Consider the following 26,559-nt stretch of genomic DNA (forward strand, 5'->3'; position numbering starts at 1 on the left):
AATTAGTTTGCTCTAACATAAAATGACTATTGAGTTCAAAGAATTTTTAAATGTAAAAATTATTTTTTGACTACATTCCAAGGGCCCATATTTGATAACTCACACCCATCATCTTCTTCAAACTCTCATATTCACCCTCATTCCACTCATTATATGCAAAAAAATCACACATATTGACAAAAACTAGTTATTGTTTACAAAATATAGTGTCACATCTTTTTTTTAATACAAGAGATAGTCTAAACTATAAGGGGAATGAAGTTTTATATACACTATCAAGGTATCATAGAGATTCAAGCCTGAAACCATTAATCTGTAAATTAATGTTTTTTTTTATTATGCTAGATCCCGTTGACCAAAAATGATATCACTTTTAAGTTCATACATAGCGTGTAAAGTAATAGTCAAATATTAATGTTGTTTCCATCTTGAATTGTAATATCATCGAAGATTGCGCATGCTTAGTAAAAGACATCACGTTGATTGTTTGTTGCATAAGACATGTGGTTTGTATTTGGATTCAATTAAAATTACTAGAAATCAAATTCCAACAATCAAAATATGAAAATTCAGTTTTAGTATAAGATACAATTTATATCAATATTGATACCTCATTTAGGCACAGCCCTATGGGTGGGCTCGGGCCAATCCCTTTCAAACTTAGATATGACCTGCCCCGGCCCAAAAAAAAAATTAAAAACTAAAAAAACAACTTGACAAGACCTGACCGAAGCCAAAAAATTTAGAGCCAGCTCGGCCCGATAAAGAACTCTAAATTCAAGGATGTAAAGAATGTGATAAAATATTTTGCTTTAAAGTAACTAAAAATCAAACAGTCCACACTTTATTTGAGTTTTATACATACAATTTAGACAGCATAAATAAAGTCCACGTCGATTTCCATATGTGTATATTAAACGTCATGATACCCATTTTGAGCCGTGCAATGAAATTCTCTAAGAAGGTTTGTAAAATAAGCAAGCGTTCTTGATATATATTGTCGTTGTTGTTAGTGTTGATACCGTCAATGTAAAGGGCATGTAAAGAAGGTGTAATCTAGATATTTATGTGCATTTAGTGTGAGTTGTGCTAAATAGAGTGTTTCCTTTCTAACTTCTACTTAGAACTCTTTAATTATTCAATAAGTTTTTACGTTTCATTTGAAAGCTTGATACTCCAAAACAAACATTATACACTTATTTTATCTGGTGTATAAACACAAAAGAGAATTGTAAAATGACTTTTATTTTTGTAAATTATTAATCCCATTTTACAATGTGAAAAGAAAACTTTTAAATTTTTTTTAAAAAAAAAAGAAAAAAAAAAAAGAAGTTGGTGCTCTTCTCTAAGCACTATGGGTAGTGGCTAGTTGACAACTTGGCATAGTGCTCCACTACGAGTGTCATGGCCAATTAACCACAATTTAGGAGTCTAAAAGAACTATGGTAGCCGTCCAACAATTATTTTTTGGTCGGAGATATATATAAGCAAGTGATTTGGACCTCATTGCAAGTCAAACTAAAATACAACACTACAATTGTAAAAATTGAAATTATAAGGACTGAAATGAAAAAGCGGTAAAAAAAATACGTGGGCTAAAAGTAACGAAGATTAATAAAGCAGCCCAATTTGTCTCTTATTAATAAAGCAGCCCAATTTGTCTCTTATAAAACCCCATTTGTCTCTCAACTCGTGTGACTGTCCGTACAAAGATTCAAGCGCGAGAGGGCTTCGTCTTCTCAATCTTAACCAAACGTCCTTGAAATCGCTCTGTAAGTTGCTCTACCTTCTTTCTTTTCAATCGTTTATAAATCTCTTGCCTTGTTCTTTGCATCAAAATCTTCATCAAACCCTGAGATATAAAATCTCTGATCTTAATAATATTTAAGCAATTGAAGAAAAAGAAACAAGAACCCTTAGGTTGTTTAAGCCAAACTGATAGTGAGGTCCGGAATTTCTCTTGCTTTAGTTGGGATTTTATTTTGGAGCCAAATAACGTTTAGTGAAAATTGTACTCGATGGAATGGGAAAATGAGCTGGGTTTTGTTCTTTGGGTGAATTTTTGGTGGTGGGTTGCGTTGATTTCTTATTGAAATGGTTATAGGGTTACCCATTTTTCAGTTCTAGGGCACACACTCACACAAGCAATTTTCTATTCTGCTATCTTGTGCTCTAGATTTCTTCAACCTTTTTCCAACCCGGAGAGCCGAAAGAACTGTATATTGAGTTCAAGATTTGATAGAATGAATTGTAGACCGCTTTCGTGTACTGTTGTTTTTCTGCTAAGTTGGTTGTTTGTGAATAAACCGGTTGTGTAAAAGGTTTATGCAATTGTAGTATATTGATGCCAAAGAGTGGTTGCAAAATCCAGCAAAGGTGAATGGTGTTCCTCCACTTGGTAAGAAAGAATGTTTGGTTTATGTTAATCCATATGGGAGGACTGGTATTTGGAAATGTTGTGCCACTATTTGTCACGGGGAAAAAACGTAGATATTCCGTTTAGGAATGCAAGGATATGTTGCTATGTTTGATGGCATTCTTATGCAAAGGGCAATGAATTTGTATATTTCGTTCTTTTGACTGTTGGTTGAATGCATTTCGTTCAAGAAGCTGAATTTGGGAAGATAATGTTTGTGATTTTGTCCTCCTTTTCATAAATTAAGTGTTTCAATTGGAAGATGAGTGTTCCTGTGTATAGTGGCGGCAAGGACAGTTGTTGTGATATATGAGAGATCAAAATCTGAGGGGTCCAAGGCCACTCCAGGCCTAGGAGTGGCTCTGCCACTAGTTGTGAGGTTAGAGTTGATGAGGGCCACATTTAGAGCTTGCACAGGATGGTCCTGGTGTGAGCAACTGCCTGACTATCACATTATTGTTACTTCAATGGCCTATTTCTATTGATTTCTTACATTTTTCATTATTATGTTTCTAAAGTATCGAATCCTTGCTTTCTATATGATGGCCTAACTCGGGTTTTTGAATTTTGTTTGATCAGGAGTACATAAACATTATCTACCAAATGGGAAAAACCAATCCTGATGAAAAGATTCTCAGCTACAATGATGTTGTACTCCGACGATCAGACTTGGATATCCTCAGTGGCCCATATTTTCTCAACGATCGAATCATTGAGTTCTATTTCAGTTATCTATCATCGTGTTCTGAGGAGATCCTGCTGGTTCCACCTTCGATTGCATTCTGTATAATGAATTACCCAGTTGGTCAAGGCCTAACAGAGTTCCTAGAACCTCTTCATTTGCCTGAGAAAAAACTGGTTGTCTTTCCCATCAATGACAATGATGATGTGAGTGAGGCTGGAGGCGGGTCTCACTGGAGCCTACTTGCATTTGAGAGAGACGCTAACAAATTTTTTCATCATGATAGCAATAGAGGGATGAATAGTATCCACGCCAAACGACTTTACAACGCTGTTGTTAGCTTTATGAGTGTCTCCAGTTCCGCAACTAAGCCCGTTTATCAAGAGTGTAACTCTTCACCGCAGCAAATGAACGGTTATGATTGTGGCCTGTATGTGTTGGCCATTGCAAGGGTTATATGCAGCTGGTATGGAGAGAAAGACGAAGATGGAGATAAAATGTGGTTCTCTGCTGTGCAGGGGCAGGTTACCCCATATGTTGTTGCCAGAATGCGAAACGAGATCCTCGGGCAGATCAGAGATCTCATGCCCATTAAGTGAGGTTTGCTTACAAAGTGAGAGAATGTAAAAGGGAACAAGAGAGTTACTGATGTTTTGGGAAGCCTGTAAACACAAAGTAGCTTATTAGATAGATCTGCTTGCTTGATACAAGACGATTGTAGAAATCCGTTCAGTTCCTTTATTTTATTTTTATATGAGATGCTTGTAGAATTCTTCTAGAACATGCCCACTTCCCTTGGTTCTTGGACCAGGAACATAAGCACACTGGCTAGTAGAAGCATTTGATGGCATTCTAGAGCTTCAGAAGTTCCATATTTATAATACTTGTTCTATGCAGGTTTTCCTATAATTTTTTGTGTTCTCCGAACATCTCTATGCTCCAACAAAAAGCTGAATTTTGCATGTTGAACAATTCTCTCTGCTCCTTGTAGGTGGCAGAATAGCATTGAATGAAGGATTTTAAACTGTATGTTTCAAATTTTCAAAAATAATCTAGACATTGAAACTAGAAATTTTAACAATGAAAGTCATATTGATGATAATCAATATATAATAATTATTTAAACTTGATAAACAAGTCCAATTTAAAATATATAAAAGCACTTGACAAACAAGGGGCAGAAAATCTGAGAAGATGACAGCAACAAGAATGCCGGCGAGATGACTAAATTTTCTCAAGAATAGAGGGGGGAAACCTAATAATTTTAAATATATCTAATAATTAAATGAAAAAAGTTGAGAGAAGACACTGCAAAATTGCATCCACGTGCAATGTCAACCAGCATCTATTAACAATACATTATCCAACTTCTGTACTTGCAGGGGCGCACAACAGGAAAGAGTAAAGTGAGCTTCAGAAATATTTGTGATGTAATTTGGTCAATTTTATTCTTGAAATTTGACAATGATAGAAGACGAAAGCTGCATCCACATTTCAAAGATACCTTCATAATCCATGCAACAGCAAGACTAATGATAAAAAGAAAAATAAAGTATCAGAAATCAAACGCTCACAGAAGAGAATTGAAACATCATAAAACATGCAAAAACATCTGCACCCTAAATTATGCTGTAAATTTTACATTATCACAACATTCTTAATATAGGTAATATTTTCTACATAATAAAGAAAATGATGGAAGGATCAAGTATAGAGAGTTGATATTAGGAAGAAAAAGATATACCTGTCACTTTCTTTTGCATAAACTTTGTCATAACTATTTATAAGGAAACTACATCAAGCTACATCGAGGTTTAGGAAAAGTACAGGAACTTTTTACTATTTCAAAAAATTACATATGCTTAGTGTCTTGTATCACGGGAGCTTTGTGTGATTTGTTAAAATAGGTTTCTGAAAAGAGAGCTCTCCGTAATTTACTCTTATTGGATTTAACTTTTGAAAAGATAGTAGCCCTTTTTATAGGTGAGTAGAACCTTCCACTTCATTAAAAAGAAAATTACTGAAATGGGAGGAAGTTTCTAATAATTGTAGGTCCCACCTTGAAATTATAAGTACGAAAAAAAATTGCAAGAGAGAACTTGTAATTAAAAATGCAAGAGAGAACTTGTAATTTTAATTTTGTTTTAATGGAATATATGTGACTTTGTGGTGCAACCAAACCTTGAAGGGTTCAAATTTATATGAAAGGATTCACAAGTTACTCTTACCACATTTGTAGGTCATTCATATCATGCTTCTATCCATCGGATAACTCCCTAGCACCCGCAAGAATGTGGCGAATTCCTGCCAAGGAAATTTAGGGTTGAGGAAAAATTTCAACTGAAGATACACACTACACCCTCCCCTCTCCCACTCCCCCCCCCCCCCCCCCAAAAAAAAAAACAAGCACACACACACGCACAACAAAACAAAAACCCAACAAAAAGAGAACCTTCAGATGCCTAAGGGCATTTTGTGCACTTTGATCAGCCATTGATGCTTCAAAATCCACATAAAAAAGATAGTCAAAGTATCTGCCATTATTATCATCAGATGCTCGCAGCGGTTGCTTCCGCAAGGGACGGCTTTCAATCTGGTTAACGAAACAAATTAAGAAATCAACGGTTGCACCAAGCAACTATAGGAAGCCTCATAAAAATAAAAAAAATAAAAAATCCAGGACCAACCTTTGTGAGATTGATTTGACGCAAAGCAAAAACAGCAAGCGCCTTAAAAAGGACCCCAGGGCCTTCCTCTAGTGAGAAAACTATACTCGTCTATAAATTCAATAACCATGTGATTAACCAAAAAAAAATCAATTTATAAAAGGAGGTCTACCTACAGTAAACTGGATACCAATGTATTCAAAACCAAAACTTGCTAATCCTGCAAGGGCTTAACCTTGAATGGTCTATCTGTGCCGGGAATAATAGGTTCTCTTGCAAGCATTAGAAACCGAGTCACATTGTCACAATCATCCTGTGTACATAGAAGCATATAAATTATCACTGGAGTGAAGTAGAAATCATGAGCACACCAAATATCCTTCGCAACAAACCTGAATATCCTGTGCAAGTATCGTCAGACCATAAATGTCTGCAGCTGCTGAGCTAGCAACAGCTCCTGTATCTTTTAGTTTGTGGAAAGCAACATGCTACAATTTATAGAGTACACAGTCAGCGACACCAATATGAAAGCCATGATAGTTACAATTAGGTGAAAGTAATAGACAATTTAATTAAGAAGATTGTAGTTTTATCTGTAGCCTCGAATAATGCAACCTACTTCAACCATACTGGACCAGAAGGCCCCCTGAGCTGAGAGTAATGAAAGTTGTTCCACTTAAAATAGGCAGGCCCCATGCGATGACTGTATTGAAGTGGCTCCACTTAAATAGACACCCAATTATAGTTTTTGGAGGGAAAGATAGAGAAGAAAAACTCCGAACACAAACACAAATACTATGCACAAATCCTGACTAGTGAGGTAACTTGGTATCAGGACTTAATGGACTAGAAAATCAGCTGCCCAACTACCTGATCAAGGGCGTACCTTTGCTGCACCAGCAGTATCATCCACTGCTTCTCGGACCAATCCCAACTTGGTTAACGTGTGCTCACACTGAGAAAGAGCCTGAAATATGACTAGTTATTGGGGGGAATCATGAGAAAATACTATACGGACAGAGAATCTGGGAGCACTGCTTTATATACCTGTGGATGGCTAAGAACCCTTTTCAGGTCTTCCACTTCAACACCATGATTAGCCAGTAAGCAATGCCGAACTGCAAGTTTCACTTCCCCTACTATATGCAACCTGTGCCTGAGTAAAAGGTCATAGTTTCTGTGGATGCTTCCACCTAATGAATTCTCAATTGGTAAGACTGCTCTGTCCACAAGCCAACGTTCAACAGCCTGCATTGAGTTGAATGGGGAAAGAATAAAACACTTACAGTTAAGCCCATATTTAAGAACATGATTTCCATTATTCGACAGTTTAGTAGTTTTCCTATTAGAGATGAAACTGATAACCATACTCCTTGTGGCATCAAATATGCACAAGTCAAAAACAACACGAAGGGGAAGAAATATGGAGCGTACAATACTTTCCTAAAAACTCCTTCCCTACTTTAACATATTAAGGTAAATTTGTCCATCATTTTGATTATACCAAAGACCCTTCTTTTATATAGAAAAGGCTTCTAACTCCAAATTTTTGCATAATCAGAAGTTAGAGTAATTCCAAGGGAAGGAGAACTAAATTTTCACTATTCCAAAATCATTCTATCAGTTACTTTACTTCTGACAAAATCAAGCCCCTAAAGGAAAAAACCTTTCACATGCAGCCTGACTTAGCAATGTCCAGTGGTTTAAAGTCCACGAAATCAAATGCAGTTTCCCTTAACAATTACTAACTGTGGAGCCTCATGATCATTTCATTTCCACATTCTATATGCATTGTAGGTGAATACTCATTCACAAATATTGAAAACCTAAAATGAAAGTTAGTCGCACAGTTTGATCCAACAATGAGAAAAATGATGACGATAAAAAAAAAAAGTAAGTATTCACTTCAAAAGCGGTATCAAATTGTTCACAAGGCACTGCTTCGCAGTTTGGATATGCTTTCTCCGCAGCTGATTCACTATATGCTCCACGAACCCCCTGAAATTTCAACATTCAACCATTTATAAACAATTGAATTAATTTCATTCAATACCAATCCTAAACTTAAATAATTTGAGGGAAAATTAGCATTAACCAAATTCATCACACACATGCATATGAAAATGATCAAATGAAAACCTCAGTTGAAGACCCTCAAGTTCCAGCCAGAAAATAAAGCGATGACTCTGGTTGAGTACATTAACCATTTAGAACAGATTTACAAAAGCCTTGTCTAAGGATATACTTCTCAGCTATTAGATCAAATCTAAAGAGCTAATATACACAACAGGTGAGACTTCAGCCGTCCTTATGAATGAGAAACAAGTCCTTATATAAGGACTGTCGTAGAGAATAGCATTACGCAGGCACACACGCATAATGATGCTTTCGTTTGAAACTGTGAATCAAAAATTGTATCATTCAGAGCCATAATTCAACTTTATCAAAAATCACAATTGTTGTAAAATTGCATGGTAAGAAAACTAGAATGTTTGTCCAAAGCCATTATTGGACTGCATATTCTCTTTATAGTTGTCGTGCATGCAATAATTTAAGTCAAATCAGATACCAATTAACATTTGACGTTTTCCTATCTATTTGAAAGCAACAACAAAAATTTATCAAACTATAAATATTATTCACATTCCAGATAGGGGAGCTCCTAATCTTTAATTATCATAAAACTGGCACGCATGATGGATACAAGAAGAATGTTCAATCAAGGGTTGGTTTCTAATAAAACCAACTCAGTAAAAAGTTAGTGAGAGGTATAAAGTCAAGCTACTTTTACACCAGGTGCACTTTGAACATAATCAATACATACACATCAAAGATATGTACAATATATGCATATACAGTCATGATATTCTACTCATCTATTAATAATGAAATCCATGCTTGTTAATTAAAAAGAAAACCCTTTATCAGAAATTGAATGTTAGTTGATCAATTAAAATTCCTCCTGCTAGAACACACACATATAAGTAACTAACTATAAAAAAATAAAATAAAAAATAAAAAAAAGGTAGCTACTTTCAGTCATAACAGTGGAAATATTTCAATTGAGTGCTATCTACTTGGCTTAGCTATTTATCACTCAGATTTTTTTTCTTTTTTTCTCTTTACCTGATATGCAACACGAAGGCGGGAGCCATCAGAGACCGAATTGGAGAGATGGGTCGACGACAAAGGTCCTGAGGCAAGCAAGACACGAAACCGAAAATGACACCCGATTTGTTACAGAGCAATCACAACAATGACAAGGGCGAAAAATGGTACTTGGGAGAGTATGCAAGTCTTTCGATACGACGTCGTAGGGGAAGTCCTCGAAGGCGCTGCTGTCCAATTCGAGAGCACCTCCAACCAGGTGGTTGTGGCCGTCGCCGCCGTTTCTGCTGCGATCGTTGTCGTCTGAGCGAAGATAGGCCAGGGCCAGGGCGATGCGACAGCGTTTGAAGCGAGGGTCGAAGTTTAAAGCTGTTTTGGGAAAGTGATCGGACTGCGAGGGTTTCGATACGAAGTTTAGTGGGAAAGGGGTTGTTGAGGATCGTGCAACAGAAGACGCCGCCATGGCGGGTTGAAAGAACTTCCAGACGGCGTCTGAGATATTTTCCGATATGCTCAAAAGACTATAAAATGTTTTGCTTATTCACTTTTAATTTTATTTAATTTTTTCCATTTAAAAATGGAAATTAGATTGGGTTGTAAGAAACGTGAACTCAGGCCTCAACAAAACTCAAAAACCTTCCCCAGCCCAAGTATCTTAGGGTCCCAAATTTTGATTGAGCCAATGAAAATGAAGCCCAAATCAAAAAAAATAAAAGTATCGATCGAGTGAATACGTGGACCTTGTTTACAAAATTTGGAATGACCTAAAAGTTGATAAATTGGTATGTGTGCTTGGTGAAATTATTATTATTATTATTATTTTTTTTTTTTAAATGGTGGTAAAGTTGCAACCACTCTAAGCCGGGACTGTTTACAGTAAAGCTCTCTTTAGAGGGTGTTTTTCACAAGCTGAGTTTCGAACGCTGGACCTCACAAAGTATCCAGCTAACATTCGCCCAACTTGCAGGAACCAGCCAGTATTTCTGCTAGACCAAACCCCTTGGGTTGCTTGCTGAAAATTTTCAATATTTATAGTCTTTTAGCTCTTTTTGTTTTTTTTTTTAAGTCAAACAAGAATTCATTAATCTCAACAAATCAAACAATAATGTTGATATTTAAAAGTGTGGCCTTGTTAAAACCTTCACGAATATTTAACTATAAGAGTCACAAAAGAGTCAAAAGCGAAATAGATTCCAACATTTTACAGCATCTAACTCGGTGTCAAGTATAGATGCTTGGAACCTATTTCAAGTGCCCTTGCTAATCTCTGACAATCACGGTTGTTATATCCACATTTTAATTAAAAAGAAAGCTTCTTTGCCAACATATTTTGGAAAGTATCTGCCCTTGAACATTCATGCTATCAAAGAGTTAGGCAAATCTATAATTCGCCAACCCTGTTTACAAAGTAGAACCTAATTAAAACTCACAAATCGTTGAAGCCAATAATCACTAAAATTTATGTTGGTATATCGATTTCCATAATTTCCAATGAATTCTCTTCTCATCATGATTTGAGGGACTAGAACAAAGAGGTGACTTCTTCAAATTACTGTTTTGGCATGAAGCAACTTTATAGACTCCAAAAAATCTATTGAAAATTGTTGTCTCTACAAACACAGCTTCATAATATTTTTAGAATTCACATGTATGATATCGTTGAAGGCTTATGTATTAGTTTCTTCCGATATCTCATATAAAAAAAATATTTTATTTTATAAATATTCATTTTATGTATATACATAAATATAATATTCAAATTGATAGTATCATGGAAATGAAACAATGGTGCAAATCCTTCCTTATCCTTGCCGGTAAATATAACGGTTTTTCAGTGTTATTCAATGTCATATAACTAGCGTTGAACAATATTATAAAAATTTAATTACTAAAAACCTTGTTAAATCTGACATTAAATCAAGTATGGCTTTGGTTTAATTGGAATTAAATATTATTATGTGATCTTGCATAATGGAAGCAGCCTTGTGGCTTCCTGGCTGCTGATGTGTCAAGATGAGAAAGCAAAGGCCCTTAATTAGTTGTTAATCTTGAGGATGACACATGGCCACTTGGTCTTGTTTTAGCATAAAAATAATGCCGACAAGGTATATTTATTAGTCAAATCGTGGATTAAAATAGTAATGAAATCTTGGTTGTTCTTCAAACGGGGAATGTTTTGTAGAAAAAACTGTTCCTTATGTCTTTTTAGGCTTTCACATTCTGTATGAAGTCATCTAAAGAACTATATTCAATCATGTGATAGACAATTTTAATACTCAAAATCTTTCTAAACAAAAATATAATCTACAATAAGTTTTGGAGATTTGTATCGCATCGATTTTCATTAACTTTTGTTTTTTAAGGGTTTTTGAAAATCAGAAACAATGCATGATAGAGCTATTTGCACTACTCCATGGTCGCCCACTGTTTTCTGTTGGGAAAACCAAAAAAACTCGTATGACCTAATGAAAACTTATTACATTATATATTTTGCGTTTGAATCCATTTTTAAAGTTAATTATTTCTGATAATATAATTTAACAGAATCAAAGAAAATCTCGAAGATTAAGTTCGAAATATGAGAAATTCAGTTTTTGTTTTTGTTTTTATGTGATAGAGGGAGTGGACCTTGAGCCTCTCAAGCAACATTGCATGAAATGTATGAACAAAATAAAAAATGTATACGTTACCAAAGCTCTCGTCATAAGTTAAATACAATTTGGACCGTAGTCGCTAAACATGTTTTTCCTAACTGACCCATTCCCACACTTGGCGACAAAACCCAATCCGTTACCAAACACCCACTCTCATGATCTCATCCCATCCGGCCCATGATGACGTGTACCTGTTCCCTTCTCGTGCCCCGCGTGACTCTCCCATCATTATTCCCACGTGCCCAATAACCAACTTACCTCATCTCTATTATAAAAATAGAAAATTGTAGGGTAGGGTAAGCCATTAGGCTAATGCAGGGAACTTTAAATTTGGGAAATAAAGAAACTGTATGGAAAGAAGTTATTTTCATTGAGTTGTTTACTAATTATATCTAAATTATAGTATATAAATTAAAATTGTTTGTACAGATTTTAAGTGAGTGTTATTACAGATTTTAATATGAAATTTATATATTTTTCTTATTCGTTATGTGTTAGAAAACACCAGGAAGTCGGCTTGGCGAAAAAAGAAAAACACTAGGAAGTCGACAATTAGAATCATTCACATTCTTTTCATAGGGAGATTTCTCCATAAATATTTTATATTAAGAATTGGTTACATATTTCTTATCTTGATTGTTAGATTACATTCATAATATGTTTGTAGTCTTTTAAATATAATCCAACAGCTGAGATTAAAAATATATAATCAATTATTAACTTAAATATTTATTAGAGAATGCATATTCGTTACTGATAAATAAATATGCTATTAAAGTAATTTATCATTTATAAATTTCTTTGTATAATGAAAATATAAATAATATAATCAAATTAAAAAATACCAAAAATAATAAAATAATTGAGGAGAATTATCCTTTGCTTGAGAAGAGAGGACAAGGGTGAGGGTCCACCGGTAAAGCCCACTAAGGCGGCCCAGTAGGACTTGACAGGTGAGGGTGTAGGGACTGTTTGTGGTGCTGCGGTGTACTTTCCTCGTAAACTGAAATATTCGTCTCGTAGCCGCATAGGTGGTGCCACGTGTCCGAGCAAGAGCGACAGGGGCATTATCCGGTGGAGCCCGCACTACACCGACCATATCACTCACAGCTGTCCCTACGTGTTTCTTTGCTTCTCCAAGTCGGCTCTTCCTATTCCCGCTTCTGGAATTTCTAACAACCAGCCTCAACTTTGTTCACACTTCAACTTCAACTTCAACTTCAACTTCAATTCTTTTTTCTTTTTTTAATTTCTGATTTTTTTTTTTAATGTGAGTTTTTCTTTTTCTTTTCTTTATAAACAAATATACATTTAAACTTAAAACCTTAGCAAAAAAAAGGTTTCATTTTTTAATGTATAATTCTTCATAAATAAATAAATAACAAAAATAAATTAGGAAAAACTAGGAAAGTACAATGCCTCACTATTCATTATATGGCAAGCCACATTCACTGCAGCATTGCTTTGTAGGAAACATGAGAAAATGCGTGCTGCCCAATTGAGAAATTCAATAGTGAAAATTCGATACGAGCGAAAATAGTGATTCTCTAAAATATCTTAGAATTTCGTCCATAAAAATATGTGTGAAAAATCACGTTCAATGAACCAAGTTAATCAATTACATAAAGCAATAACTTTAGCAGTGAGAATATTATTAGGAATAATTGTAAAGCTTATTGTTTTAATCACAGTCAGATCAAAGAACCGAATCATCAAATTAATAAATTCACTTTATTTATAACAAATCACAAAGAAAATTTCTCAGAAACCATGTTGAATTAAGGCACACCTTCACATCACGCCCATAGAGTTTGATGGTTCAAAAGATGCATACATTTGACCATCAAAGTCTATGGGTGGTGTGATGTGAATGTATGATATTAAGTTATAAACCGAACCCCAAAAGTCCAGATTCTTTTCTTCACAGAAGATGCATCCGCTATCACTATTCACTATCACTATCATATATATGTCCCTGCCTGGCACAGTTTCCCATCCCACTTTACCTCTTTTTCTCATTTTTGCCCCCTCAGTATTTTCTTTGACCGATCCATTTGACCAGTCAACTCACTTGACTGATCAATCCCGATGCTTTCATCCCCATCTGGCCCCACATCTCATCCCTGGCCCACCACCACAATGTTTTGTAATTGCACCTCAAAGTTGCTGTGCTTGCTTGTGAATTGCATTATTCAACTATTTTCATCATCAAAATTTATTGTTTTATATTTTTTTATACAAGCGATATTAGATTAGAGGTGAATTCAAATCCAATAACAGAATAAATCATAATTCGAACGCAAGATCTCGGATATATTTTAACTGCTCTTACATTCGTTTCTTCTTGAAATGGGTTCTTGGAGACGAAGCCAAAACTTCATATTCTTCGGATCCAAAGGATGCGATATGATGGTGGTCTCAATCATTGTTTGTTTATTATTTTCTTGGTTTCTGACAGGTGATAACATGCAAAATACTTGAAAATCTTGGTTGGTACATTGTGTTTCCCGCTAGCTACTCCAAGAATCTTGGTCCGAATATGGCAAATTTGAACACATGTAAAGATGGATGAATATCAACCGTTGGATCTTCACTTGATTGGCTGATCTATCGACCATCATAAGTGGGTTGCATGTGGATAACAAAAGAATGATGTCGTCAATTTGATTATTATAACAAATAAGCCAATTAGTGAGCTAATAATTCTCATTAAGGAATGATAGCTCTAGATAAAACTTTAATGACAGAGCAAGAAAGCTGCTGTGTGTTCAAGTGTGAATGATTAAGATCAAGACCTTAGAACCGACAAAAACCATTTCATTTTCTAAGTGGCATATCCAAACATGCCCTAGTCATGTTTAAGATTTTGTTTTTATTTTTTATTTTTTTATTTTGGGTTTTATAATGATCCAATAAAAAAACCACATTGATCAGAGTCTTGGCATTGCTTTCAAAAAAACAGGCAAGGTTTCTCTTTACTGGGAAATGGAAAGAAAACTCAAATTGTGCTTTATGATGAGCATGTCATTGTTAGTGGGTGATCATATTCTAAGCACAAGTCCACACAAATCTAAGAGGTGATATTTTGCAGAGAAAACGAACCTTCATCAAGACAAGGAAATGGTAATTACATATAGTTTAATTTTTTTGGGCAGAGCAGAAAAGAGAAGATTTGGTTGAAGCATTGAGCTGATATATGATATGATCTGGGCTCGATATTGCACTTTTGCAGGTTGTTGTTAATTTAAGGTGTCCAAGGTGCATGGTTCAAGACAAATGTTATCTTATTAGACAATTTTATATGTTATATTTTAAGATTTATTAGCCTGGATTATAAATCAAGTCGATCTGATTAACCGATAAATATTTTTCATGACATAACAATCGACATATCCTTTAGATTGGATAAGTTGAGAGTGTTGATAAGACTTCATTTGCTAAAAAAAGAGCCACATATAATATAGACGTCATCGTCTCATATTATAACATGTAAATTAGTTAAATAACACCACGTTTTGATCATCAAGAAAAAAAAAATCGAACAAAAATCAATTACCTTTCCCTTCTTCCTTAAGATTCCAGTCAATGCACATAATGACATTAGCTGTATCCTGTCTATGAACTCAATGAATCTATAGACTGTTGTAAAACTAGATTGCACTCACATTAAGGTAGACTCCCTCATTGGCTTACAATTAGACCAAAGAAAAACAAGTATATTTTGAGTACATAATCGATGAAGAAAACGTACATGTGCTAACCAGCCGTAAAACCAGTACAGAGTGGTACAAAATAATGGTGGTTGGCATGCTTTTAGGTTTGATTAGGACTTGTCAGAAAATGTTCTCTCAATCTTCTCAATATTAGATGGACCACAACCTAAGCTAAGCTATTCTCTAAACAAAAAGAAAAAGAAAAAGAGAAAGAAAAATCAAGATCCTCTCTCTCTCTCTCTCTCTCTCTCTCTCATACACACACACACACAATCAGCTGCAGTTGCCTGTCCCAGCCATCATCATACAGTCCACATCATAAGAACCTTCAACCAGACAATCACAGTAACAACAACAACAACAAAACAACAAGACAAACTATTGCATAGAATTGAAAATAATCAAATAAAAGACATGTTTTTGTTCTGTGGGCCCCCGCCATCCACCACTAGAATCCAAAAACACCTACCTCCTCCTTTCTTCTCTTCTCTTCTCTTCTCTTATTAAGGTTAGACCAAATCACTGTTTTATTTTGTATTTAAAATTTTGTTTTATCATTTTTTGTTCTTCTTCATGTTTTTGGAACACGAGGATTGTGCTGCAGTCTGTCTGCATAAAAGGGTTTAGGTGAGGAATTGGGTTGAGCGGTGGGAGTGAGAGGGAGAGAGGTGAGGTGTGGTTAATAACAAGTAGATGTAGAAGTGGTGGTGGTGGTGGTGGGGACCACACTAATGTGGGGTTGTGGGGCCCACAAATAGTTGAATCCACGCCAGAGTGGGACCCCACACATAAGAATGGGGCTAGTAGAGGGAGGTGGTGGGGACTGGCTGATGTTGCTGCTGGTTGGCTCTCTCTCTCTCTTTCTCTCTCTCTCTCTCTCATTATATATGAAACCGTTGCAGAGAACAGAGATACGAAGAAGAGACTCGAATTTTCTCAACACACACACTTTCTCTGCGTGCAAGCTAGCTCATCTAAATCCCTCATTGATCAAAACCCATCATCATCATCATTACCCCATCTCTCTCTCTGTGTTGTGTTTTTGGGCTTGCTTTGCTTTATATACCTCACTGTGCATGTGACATACTCTGCCTATACCCAAAACTCCCTCTTTACTCTTCATACCCTTTCAGTCTCTCTCTCTCTCTCTCATACACAAACTAAACATTTCTTTCAAATTAAGGAGAGGTGTTTGATTGATTGCATGAACTATATGGATCCTTCAAGTGGACAACAACACCAGGTAGGAATCAATAAGAATTGGGCAATTTTTCTTTTTCTTTTCTCTCTTTTATTTTATTTTTTGTTTCTGTGTTTTGTATTTTCAATAATATTAGCATGGTCCATAAGTTCTTCATAAAATTTTTATCTACCTGAGTACTGGTTGGTAGCTGATTCTTTGTTCTTGGGTCCCAATTCTTCAAGAAGAAGAAGAAAAATATTGACCTGAATTGAAGCATAGAGTATTCACTTGCCATAAGAAGAATTCATCTCTGAGTTGTGTTTTTTGTTATTTATGCATAAATGATGGTTTCTTCTTCTTCTTTTGTCCTTGAGTGGGTACAAATTACAATAACGCGGTTTATATTCTAAGAAAATTATTAAATTCATGGGGTTTTGTTTCTGTTTTCTACAGTCCATTTTCTTGGCACTGAATTTTCACACTTGGCCAGAAGAACGAAGTTATTTCTTTTTGGTTTTTGTTATGGGGTCTAATTTTCCAAGAAAATAATAATCCCCTTTCTTCTTCTCTAATTTACTCTTCGTTTTTTTTTATATATTTAAAATCCCCCTCTTGTGTCAAGAAAACTTCAAAAACAGGCAAACATGAAATCATGTTGCTATCATCTTACTTTGAACCTAAACTAGAATTCACTTGGGTTTAAAAATGTGATCTAGATTCGCAGTCTAAAACCGTTACGGCTCATTATAAAAAGCTGTCGAGGTACATGTGTGATTGTAATTAGTAACATATGTAAGTTAAAAGCTAAGATTAGAATATATCCAGCACTACTATTCCATTTCTTGACATACCTAGATTTTTGTCTGATTTTGTGTTTCTAATATTTTCAACTTTTGTTGACCAATTCAGGAAATGTCAGCTCATTCACTGGACATGCTGGTCTGCTCAAAAACCCAACAGCAGCAGCAGCAGCAAGACAGGAAGCCAAGGCCTCAACCAGAGCAGGCTCTCAAGTGCCCAAGATGTGACTCCACAAACACCAAGTTCTGCTACTACAACAACTACAGCCTCTCTCAGCCAAGGTACTTCTGCAAGGCCTGCAGAAGGTACTGGACCAAGGGGGGTACTCTGAGAAATGTTCCAGTGGGTGGTGGGTGCAGGAAGAACAAGAGATCCTCCTCCTCATCAAAGAGATCACAAGACCAACAACCCCTCACACCCAATTCCAATAACCCTCTCCCTTCCCTTGGATATGACTCAAATGACCTCACCCTTGCATTTGCTAGGCTCCAAAGACAGTCATGTGGGCAGTTGGGTTTTGATGACCAAGACCACCTTTCTATTTTGGGAAACCCCAACAACACCACTTCCCATGGTGATCATTCTATTCTTGGAAACCATGGCCTTAACATGAACACTACTTCAGCTGCTGCAGCACCTGGGTTTTTTGATGCACTCAGGACTGGGTTTCTTGAAACCCATAATGGTAATTTCCAGAACATGTATTATGGGTTTGGAAATGGGAGCAACAGCAGCAGTTTGGGTGAGGTTGAAAATGGGGCATGTGGAGAAATGGGGCTCCACACATTTGAGGAAATGACCAACTCAACCACCACAGCAGTCACGGTGACAACAATGAAGCAAGAGCTTTGCAATGCAAGAGATCCTCAAAGTGAGAGCAACAGGGTTTTGTGGGGCTTCCCATGGCAGCTCAATGGAGATGCAAACAATAATATGGTTAGTAATGAGTGTGATTCAGGAAGAGTAGAGAGCTGGAATGGTCTTGCTCCATCTTGGCATGGGCTTCTCCACAGTCCCCTAGTGTAAAACCCTTAATGAATTCAGCAGTGTTTAGTGTGATGATCAGCAAGAAAAACAAAAGCTAAGAAAGCATAGGTTTTTAATAGGTTTTTTTTTCTTTCTTCTTCTTTAATTTGTTCACTTATCAGACTTAAAATGTCAGTTTTAGTGCTTTTAAGTTTTGCATTAAGATGTTATATCATATGGATATGATTCACTTGAATCATCATCATCATCTCCATTTTCATTTTACTTAGTTTTGGTTTCCTTTTTTATTGGTTCATAAAACTAATGAAATCCCCAAGATTTGTTTGCTAACCAAGTCAAGAAACTTGCAGAGGTTGCCAAAGAATCATATGTACATTTCCATATAAAAAATAAAAAGATTGACAGAGAGAAGAGAGAGAGAGTGAGAGTGATGTTTCATGGTTTGTGCAGTCTGAACTCTCTGACTGTTTGAAAAGCAAAGTTGTTGGAGAGAGAGAGAGAGAGAGAGAGAGAGAGAGAGAGAGAGAGCTTTGGATTTCGAATGAGTGGTATTTTCAACATATTCTGCTATGATTACATCTTATTTTCAGGTAGATATTCTTGGAATATTTTAATTGGGATTATTAAATTACCTAGGAATAATTATATATTTGATAGGGTTCTCTTCTCTCCTCCCCAAGCATAAAAATTTCAGTGAAGCATGACTCCATGAGGCACCAATTTCCTGGTGGATTTCATTCTGTTAATATTATTAGCAGACCAAATCCAAGTTAGGATTTGGGCGTGAGATAATAGTCAGCAGAATCAGCAGCTTCTGTTTGAAAATCTCTGTTTAGGGCAGCTGTACCTGGTTTTCATATTTTATTACTGGTCTGCCAAATTGACTGCCATTTGAATTTGAGTGGGACGACAAGATTTTCAGAATAGAAAATGAAAACATGCAAATTCCAACTTCAGAATTTTTTATATGATATGGTATGTTTGGTTTTGATGAGATTTTCATGTCATTCTGAAGATGACAGTTCTCATTAACGACAATGGGTCGTTATTCACTCACCAAACATGCCCTACAAAATTTGTCCAATTTGCATAATTATATCATATCAGGCTCTCCTCCAGCTGTTATATTAATTGGTACGGCATGTTATTAGTCAAGATAACGAAATCTCCTAGTACTACCAAATCACCTAAACATCCTTGCTTTTCTAAAGTGAAAATCTTCTCCCCCCCAACAAAATTTAAATTTTATACGAATTTTCAACTCAAATGGTATGGATCATTTTAGTTACGCTCCAAAAGAGATATTTCTAGTTTTTTTCAGAAGTTTTCATTAAAGCGATTTCTCTTCTTAATGGTAGAAGTGGTCACATGTTCAGAGTTTTCAACAAAAGTTTAAACTTTTGCTCATCGAAACAATAATATATATATAATATATTTTTTTTAACTTCCAAAAACTAAGAACTAAGACAATTAGAAACGTGTCAGGCATGGCTGTTAAGATAAACGTTGCCTTGGTGACCATCCCTGTTAAGAGTTACATTGTAAGTGGCATCTCATGCATACCTATATGAAATGGTAGTTTAGATTGTAGGGGAAATGGCATTGATGATCAGGTTCGATGCTGTTTTATGTTATTAGATGTACTAATTTTGATATAAAAATATAAATATGTTTATATATATATATAGTCCTAATATGTGCATTTAATTATATATTTTAATAAACTTATATATATGCAGACATTGACTTAATCAAGTTAACTAGAACGGATGTGTTCCATACTATGCACCCGAGTTCCAATTCCTTGTATAAAATAAAAAAAAAATTTAAGCTTGTATATATGTAGGTCTACCTCGACTCCATAACGGGGTTGTTTTGAGTTTTGGCTATAATAATATATTTTTGGATCGGGTTCACAAAAGAGGCTTAAGAGCCAAAAAGAGGGAAAGAGAGGGGCCTTTCAAAGGCAAAAGAAATGGGGCTTTCACTTGTAAGCTTCCATATCAGGCTTGGGCTTGGCCCAATTTGGGCTAACCACAGAAACAGAGCAGATTGTGAATAGGATGGAGAAAACAAAGGAGGTGAGTGAGTGCTGTGCCAAATATGTAAGGTACAAGAATTTCTGTAGTGAGGGGGTTATACACGATCCATTGCTAGTGGAGTGGAAAGAACAAAGAGCTTGACAATGAATAGAACCACCCACCTTGTTAAACCCATGTCCATATTATCATCACTGCTAAACCAGTTAGTAGAGTGTGTATTTAGTTAGTCAACAAGGAGGTTAAACAACATATTAGGATAAGCTTCCACTTACGCAACATCACCGTAAACAACTTTTATTCGAGTAAGGGAGTTGTTATTGACACTCTATAAAAGTCATTCTCGTTTCTTGAAGTTCATTTTCTCTCTTGCATTTATACATGAGATGAATGGATGATGACCATTTTAAAGTGCCAATAACAAGAAGTAATACGATTTTCAAGTAAGAAACCATCTCATGTTGAGAGTTGCTCGTTCCTCATGAGCATTGGTTAATTGGGCATAGAAGAAATTGCTTGGGATTTGGAATTTGTTAATAGATTTGCAGGCAAGGTTGAAGGTATCAACATGGTATTGGTAAAATGGACAATAATCATATGAGAAAATTACTTACTTGTTTAGAGAATTCAAGCGATGAGAAAGCTCTAAAAAGCTTGACACTTTAAGGGGTAGAAGAAGCACCAGTATAGAAACCAGCAAAGGGGATCGTTCCGTAGTGACATAACAAACCAAAATTTTGATACGAGATCATGCAGGCAGAAACTTCACGTCTCTAAACATTGCAAACTACTAAAAGATTTGATACTGCACTACATAGAAGCTAGGCCAAAAACCAAAGCACACAGTTCCACACAAAAAAGCATTTACGGACGAAAAGGCCAAGTCAAAAATGAGCATGGGAGTGATCGAGAAAACATAATCAGAGAAAAGGGACATATTTAGCCACAAAATTTTCATTAAAACATAAGCATCTGATTATAGAAAGAAGAGAACAACTGACAATGGAGGCATAAAATGCTGACAAAATCTCTAAATCAAAACGTTTAAGTAGCACAACAGATAAAACATTTTATAGGAAATTTAAGATCTTGGCTTCTCCTTCTTCTCCTTGAAGAGGGCCAAAAGTGACACGCCTGAGACCTTCACAACCTTGAACCTAACTCCGGGAATATCACCAACAGCATGTCCCTTACGACCAAATCCAGCAATCAGAACCTCATCCTGCATGTGGCCACAATAATCAGTACAGCCAAAACCAATAAACTAAAAGACTTATTTTTTCAAACATGAAAGCCAAGGGCTGGCAGCATTTATTCTCTACTATACTCACATTCTCTTCAATGTAGTTCAAGCAACCATCATTTGGCACAAAGGCAGCAATCTTCTTTCCATTTTTAATAAGCTGAACTCGAGCACACTTTCTAATGGCAGAGTTAGGCTGCTTGGCTTCAATACCACTGCACAATTCAACACCAAGAAAATGTAAGAACTATTGTCTAAGAATTCGGACCTCAAAGGATTGGTTGAAAAAGTGAAGGATAAGGGATCAAGCTGAATTTCCATACATTTTCTCAAGAACAATGCCTTTTGCGTGGGAAGATCCAGCAAATGGTTTCTTCCACTCATTTCCAAGATGAGATTTCTTGTAAGACTTGTCAGCCCACCTTTGCCTTCTGCGGTGGTCCTTCAGCTTGCGAGCTGCTCCCATACCACGTGTCTTCCTGCGAAAAGTTGCTACAAGTGTTGAGTCAATTATTTCTAGAAGGATTTAAAATCTGTACTGACATTGATTGGTTTTAATAAAACTTGTATCAACAACACAGCCAATAAAATAGTCACTTCACATGACTAAGTATGGAGTCTGATTTTTTCAATTGCATCAAATAACTAATACAAGAAGATAAACTAGGTAAAAACCCAGCTAATCAATATAAAATTTCCCAAAACTATTCCAGTTTTGTGCTTATTTTTGGTCAGTCAAGTTTAGTCAGATGGTATTTAACAAAAACGCCTTCTACAACTTAAGTTCAGCTTATTTCAATTGTATTTTGGTTACAGAACCAACTCAACATAAGGGTAGAAATATTTTCTTCTTATGTCAAGAAAACATTTCCCGGAAAAATGGTCACAAAACGAAACCTTTTCCTTTCAAACTGGAGAAACTTGAGCAATCGAAACCATAATGAAACGAGTCAAATGCATTGATTTCTTTCTTAAAAAAACCAAACCGGTCACTGAAAAACTAACATATTCACTCGGTTCTTAGATCCAAAAACGCGTGCAATAATTTGCAGAAAATAATATATTATTTCAGTCCTAAGCTTCATTATAAACTATTTGATTCAACTAATATTGCTGAGATTTTGAGTAGATTCTATTCAATGAATTCTATCGAGAAACTAGTTTCAGAGAAAACAAACAGAAAGTGAAAGCTGAATTGAATGGATGGAGGAACGGGAAGCTTACCCCATGGTGACCGACGAAGAGACTCGACGACTAGCAGAAAGAGCTTCGGAGCCGCAAGAACAAGAAGAGCTCTAGGTCACCAACAGCAATGAGAAACCCTAGGGGCTTATCACTCTCACTTAAATATAGGTCTTCGTTTTGGGCTTAGATATAAAACAAATAATGGGCCTCAGCTGCCTTAAATGAAAGGCCCACTAAACTTCAATTTACACATAGGCCTACTATCTTTGAATGTGGAGGTTTTTCCAGAGTCCAATCCATTTATTTTCTTTATATATACTAGCTTCTCTGCACACGCTTCCGCGCATGCGAGAGGTTTTTTTTTTTAAAAATTTAAATTTATTTTAAAATTAAAAAAGATAATGAATATTTGTGTTCCATAAAAATAGGACCCATTATCTGAATTTTCTTTTATTTTAAATTTTTTTAATACGAAAAATTGTGAATTTACCATATTATCCTCATTTAATTAATAATTTCAATTCTTAATGTTTGCATTAACCAAGGGCATTTTCTGGTATTTTGAATGTTTCACCATTCTCTGCCTTTTGCTTTATATATATAGATACAGCTCCGATCTCTTGGACTACAGGGGTCCAAGAGATTGTGGTCACCCATCATTGGATGTAACATCCAACGGTTCAAAAAAGTTTCTTAAAATGAGTGCAAGAGTGAGTGAACCGTTGAATTTACATCCAACGGTGAGTGACCATAAATCTCTTGGATCCTTGTAGTTCAAAAGATCGGGACTGATATGATCTCAGATAGACGGGTAAATGAAAAAAAAGTTTGCCCCAGATCCAAATTAATTAAAGAAATTTTGAGTCAAATTTTTGTGCCAAAGTGAGTTACACGGCGAAAATGATACGACCTACTAATACAATTAAGTATTTGTTGTAAAAGTTTGAAGGTGGAGCCCACAGAGGAAGTTTCCTTGCATCTTCCAGGAACTTTCCCTTCCCTGTATTTATCAATTCAGGAAGTTTCCTTGCATCTTCCAGGAACCTTCCCTTCCCTGTATTTTGCCTAAACATTAGCCTATAAATAGGCATACCAATTGTAAAGGGGAGTGTGACCAACGGAGAAAAGAAAGAAAGGGGAGAAGAGAAAAGAGAGGAGAAAAGAAGAAAGGAAAAAGAGAAGAGGAAAGAAGAGGAAAAAGAGGAGGAAAGATAGAAGAGGAAAGAGAGAGAAAATTCAGTGAGCCTCACATATTGTAAACTCTAAAGTTGTAGCCCTATTATTTTATATAGTGAAAAAGTTACTGCTGCTACTCTCCGAGGACGTAGGCATAGCCGAACCTCGTAAATGTTGTGTCTCATCTACTTTACGTGCAGCTCAATATTCATACATATTCCAGGTTATTTTTATAACACGTTATCAGCACGAGAAGCTCTCAGGTATAATTTTTGTGCTGCACTATTATCTATACTACTAACCACTAACAAAAATGGACCCTTGGTAATACTAAACCTATTATCAGTGGGAGACCGTTACTAATACTAACTTTTTCTTATTTTATTAGGTGGTGGTTTTAACCCCACATTTATTTACTGTATGGTGTAGGTTTATTACCCATACATGCCACCTTTACTTTATCGTCTACGCCTTTGCTTTTATTTAAATGTATGGAGCAGAATTAGTGCCCATACAAGCACAATTTACTTTACCGCACATTTAATTTATTTAAAGTATGGTGCGGGATTAACGTTCATACAGCAAGCAATTTAATTTATGAATTTAATTTACCGCACATTTATATTTATTTAAAAGGGTGGTGCGGGTTTATCGTCCACGCCTTTATTTTTATTTAAATGTATGGAGCAGAATTAATGCCCATACAAGCACCTTAACTTTATGAATTTAATTTACCGCACATTTACATTTATTTAAAGTGTGGTGCGGGTTTATCGTCCATACCAGTAATTTATTTATCAGCAATTTATTTTATGGATTAATTGTGCTGTATGATGAGTTTTTCCAGTATTCAGATCAGGACCAGAAGTTCCTTGATCCTCATCATACAATTACATCAGGACTTGAAGATCCTTGATGATGATATGAGAGCTGGCAGTCTCTCCGGTACTGTATTTGTAAACATGTGATTGGACTTAAAGGTCCTTGATCCCTGACATGTAAATAAGGACCTAGAGTTCCTTAATGATGTAACAGTACCGTATTGGTTCATAGTGCCGTACACATTGATGATAACTGTACTGGCAGATGAATAGATACGTATTCATGACTTGATGAATAGTACTATTCACATGAATAGTGACGTATGCATAAATATTAACCATTTTGGGTAAACCGTCACTATATACAAAAGGGAACCTGCAGTTCCTTAAACTCATGGATGTGCAATTAAATGAGATGCCAGAAGTTCCTCAAAATATGGACAATTATGTAAGGGCTTGAAATCCCGAAATATGTACAGAAAATTGTAAAAATGTCCATACCATGAGAATATGTGGCTTTGGCCTGAAGTTCAAAATTTAACAGTGTTGAGAACCTGAAGTTCCAACAATTAAATGGACAACCCTTGAGGTATTATTGCAAATTGTGGTATGCCACATATTTCTTTGGCATAAGAAGATGATGAATTTAAAGTTCGATTTTGTTATAATCGACACCTCAAGGAAGAAATATATTTTGTGAATTCCGGTTGTTAAGAATACACCGCGAAATGGATAATATTAATATAAACCTCAAATAATGAATTGAGACTTCCCACATATTTTGTTATATCTGGGCCGGAAGCCCATGGATCCAAATATATGAGAGATCCTAAACTTGAAGTTGTGGGTATATAGTAGTTAATGCTCTTCACTACTATATTGCGATATTATCATGGCTTTTACTCAATTCATATTTCATGTCCATTTGAAAAGGGCAAATAAATTCTGAGTTTGTGCCCAGGCCATAAGTTCCGGGCTACCATACGTTGAAATATGAAATTTGGGAGAGTCGATGTGGTTATTTGAACCTATAAGGCACAAGGTTCCAAATCGTCATTTTGAAAAGACGTAAAAACCACAGGTGCAAGTTTAAGAATATGCGCAATTATTATAACAGGAACATATAACAGATAGATTTTTCCACCTGCAATGAAGGTGCAGGCCCTGTGAAATCTATAAAAAATTACATTATGTTCTGGAAGCCTCTGCAGGAAGATGACGGCGCCTCTTAAGCTTAGCCATGAGCTTCTCGTGGTCTCCCAAAATTCTTTCATTGGAGACCTGCAGTATGTCTAGCCTTCTCAGTGTATCAACAGAGTACGAACTCACCAGTTTCAACAAGGCATTATTCTCTCCTTTAAGTTTCTCAACCTCCTGTTGAGACTCATGAAGCATTCTTTGGAGAGACGAATTTTCAGTTGTTAAATTCTCAACTTCGTTTGCTCTGGCACGCAAACGATCAGCCATGTTAGAAACAGAAGCAGCACTCTGAATGCTAAAAGCCATTGAGTCATCAATAGCCTCTTCCTCTGATCTCCCTGTCAACAACATTTCATCCATTGGAGTAATGAAATTCCTAGCTACTATGACAGCAGTAGCATCATTCATCATCACAGAATCATTAACTGTGAGATGACGATTTTTGGATACAAAGGATGGACCCCAAACTTGGGCGTCACTGGTTGTTGTGGGAGCATCATTTAAATTGAAATAATTTGGGCAGGAAGAAGAGGAAGCCATTTTTTTAAGAAGGTTTCGAAGAAAGTCTTAGAAAAACTAAAGGTTCGGAAAATGAAGGAAATTGAGTTGAAACGCAGTTTGCAAAGGCAATATCTATAGACGAAAATGTGGCAACTTTTCAGGACCCCAATGTCTTCTCGAATCC

The 26,559-nt window shown here is 35.9% G+C and overlaps 4 protein-coding genes across 5 annotated transcripts; 2 read left to right on the plus strand and 2 right to left on the minus strand.

Annotated features, from left to right (window-relative positions):
- On the plus strand, window positions 1,661–4,007 carry LOC18771949 (NEDD8-specific protease 1). The gene is made up of 2 exons (XM_020566060.1): window positions 1,661–1,772; window positions 2,996–4,007. Exon 2 carries the CDS (start codon window positions 3,020–3,022, stop codon window positions 3,695–3,697), a length of 678 nt encoding a protein of 225 aa, XP_020421649.1. The 5' UTR covers window positions 1,661–1,772; window positions 2,996–3,019; the 3' UTR covers window positions 3,698–4,007.
- LOC18772753 (arogenate dehydratase/prephenate dehydratase 2, chloroplastic) lies at window positions 4,186–9,492 on the minus strand. 2 transcript variants are annotated; one of them, XM_020566059.1, is made up of 11 exons: window positions 9,044–9,492; window positions 8,891–8,958; window positions 7,670–7,762; window positions 6,812–7,012; window positions 6,651–6,731; window positions 6,157–6,252; window positions 6,000–6,077; window positions 5,786–5,875; window positions 5,551–5,691; window positions 5,327–5,402; window positions 4,186–4,579 (listed from the first exon to the last, which is right to left on the minus strand). In XM_020566059.1, exons 1-10 carry the CDS (start codon window positions 9,333–9,335, stop codon window positions 5,343–5,345), a joined length of 1,200 nt encoding a protein of 399 aa, XP_020421648.1. In that variant the 5' UTR covers window positions 9,336–9,492; the 3' UTR covers window positions 4,186–4,579; window positions 5,327–5,342. The 2 variants fall into 2 exon arrangements, with proteins under 2 accessions (XP_020421648.1, XP_007205291.1); XM_007205229.2 differs by having other exon boundaries at window positions 4,186–4,627; window positions 9,044–9,431.
- LOC18772281 (dof zinc finger protein DOF2.1) lies at window positions 16,059–18,474 on the plus strand. The gene is made up of 2 exons (XM_020567118.1): window positions 16,059–16,482; window positions 17,332–18,474. The coding sequence occupies exons 1-2, from the start codon at window positions 16,444–16,446 to the stop codon at window positions 18,247–18,249; spliced, it is 957 nt and encodes a 318-aa protein (XP_020422707.1). The 5' UTR covers window positions 16,059–16,443; the 3' UTR covers window positions 18,250–18,474.
- LOC18772654 (40S ribosomal protein S23) lies at window positions 21,167–22,823 on the minus strand. Its single transcript, XM_007206052.2, has 4 exons — window positions 22,717–22,823; window positions 21,816–21,971; window positions 21,581–21,707; window positions 21,167–21,471 (listed from the first exon to the last, which is right to left on the minus strand). The coding sequence occupies exons 1-4, from the start codon at window positions 22,719–22,721 to the stop codon at window positions 21,331–21,333; spliced, it is 429 nt and encodes a 142-aa protein (XP_007206114.1). The 5' UTR covers window positions 22,722–22,823; the 3' UTR covers window positions 21,167–21,330.

The sequence above is a fragment of the Prunus persica genome, chromosome G6, assembly GCF_000346465.2.
Source record: "Prunus persica cultivar Lovell chromosome G6, Prunus_persica_NCBIv2, whole genome shotgun sequence".
Classification (NCBI taxonomy): Eukaryota; Viridiplantae; Streptophyta; class Magnoliopsida; order Rosales; family Rosaceae; genus Prunus; species Prunus persica.

What these genes read in the sequence shown, in the direction of transcription:
- LOC18771949 (XM_020566060.1), top strand. Translation starts at nt 3,020, where the DNA reads ATGGGAAAAACCAATCCTGATGAAAAGATTCTCAGCTACAATGATGTT.
- LOC18772753 (XM_020566059.1), bottom strand. Translation starts at nt 9,335, where the DNA reads ATGGCGGCGTCTTCTGTTGCACGATCCTCAACAACCCCTTTCCCACTA. An exon ending in AATTTGATACCGCTTTTGAA is followed by an intron (nt 7,013 to 7,669) that starts GTGAATACTTAC and finishes AACTCAATGCAG; the next exon opens with GCTGTTGAACGTTGGCTTGT. An exon ending in ATACTGCTGGTGCAGCAAAG is followed by an intron (nt 6,253 to 6,650) that starts GTACGCCCTTGA and finishes TATAAATTGTAG; the next exon opens with CATGTTGCTTTCCACAAACT.
- LOC18772654 (XM_007206052.2), bottom strand. An exon ending in GGCATTGTTCTTGAGAAAAT is followed by an intron (nt 21,708 to 21,815) that starts GTATGGAAATTC and finishes TGAATTGTGCAG; the next exon opens with TGGTATTGAAGCCAAGCAGC. An exon ending in TGAACTACATTGAAGAGAAT is followed by an intron (nt 21,472 to 21,580) that starts GTGAGTATAGTA and finishes GGCCACATGCAG; the next exon opens with GATGAGGTTCTGATTGCTGG.
- LOC18772281 (XM_020567118.1), top strand. Translation starts at nt 16,444, where the DNA reads ATGAACTATATGGATCCTTCAAGTGGACAACAACACCAG. An exon ending in CAAGTGGACAACAACACCAG is followed by an intron (nt 16,483 to 17,331) that starts GTAGGAATCAAT and finishes TGACCAATTCAG; the next exon opens with GAAATGTCAGCTCATTCACT.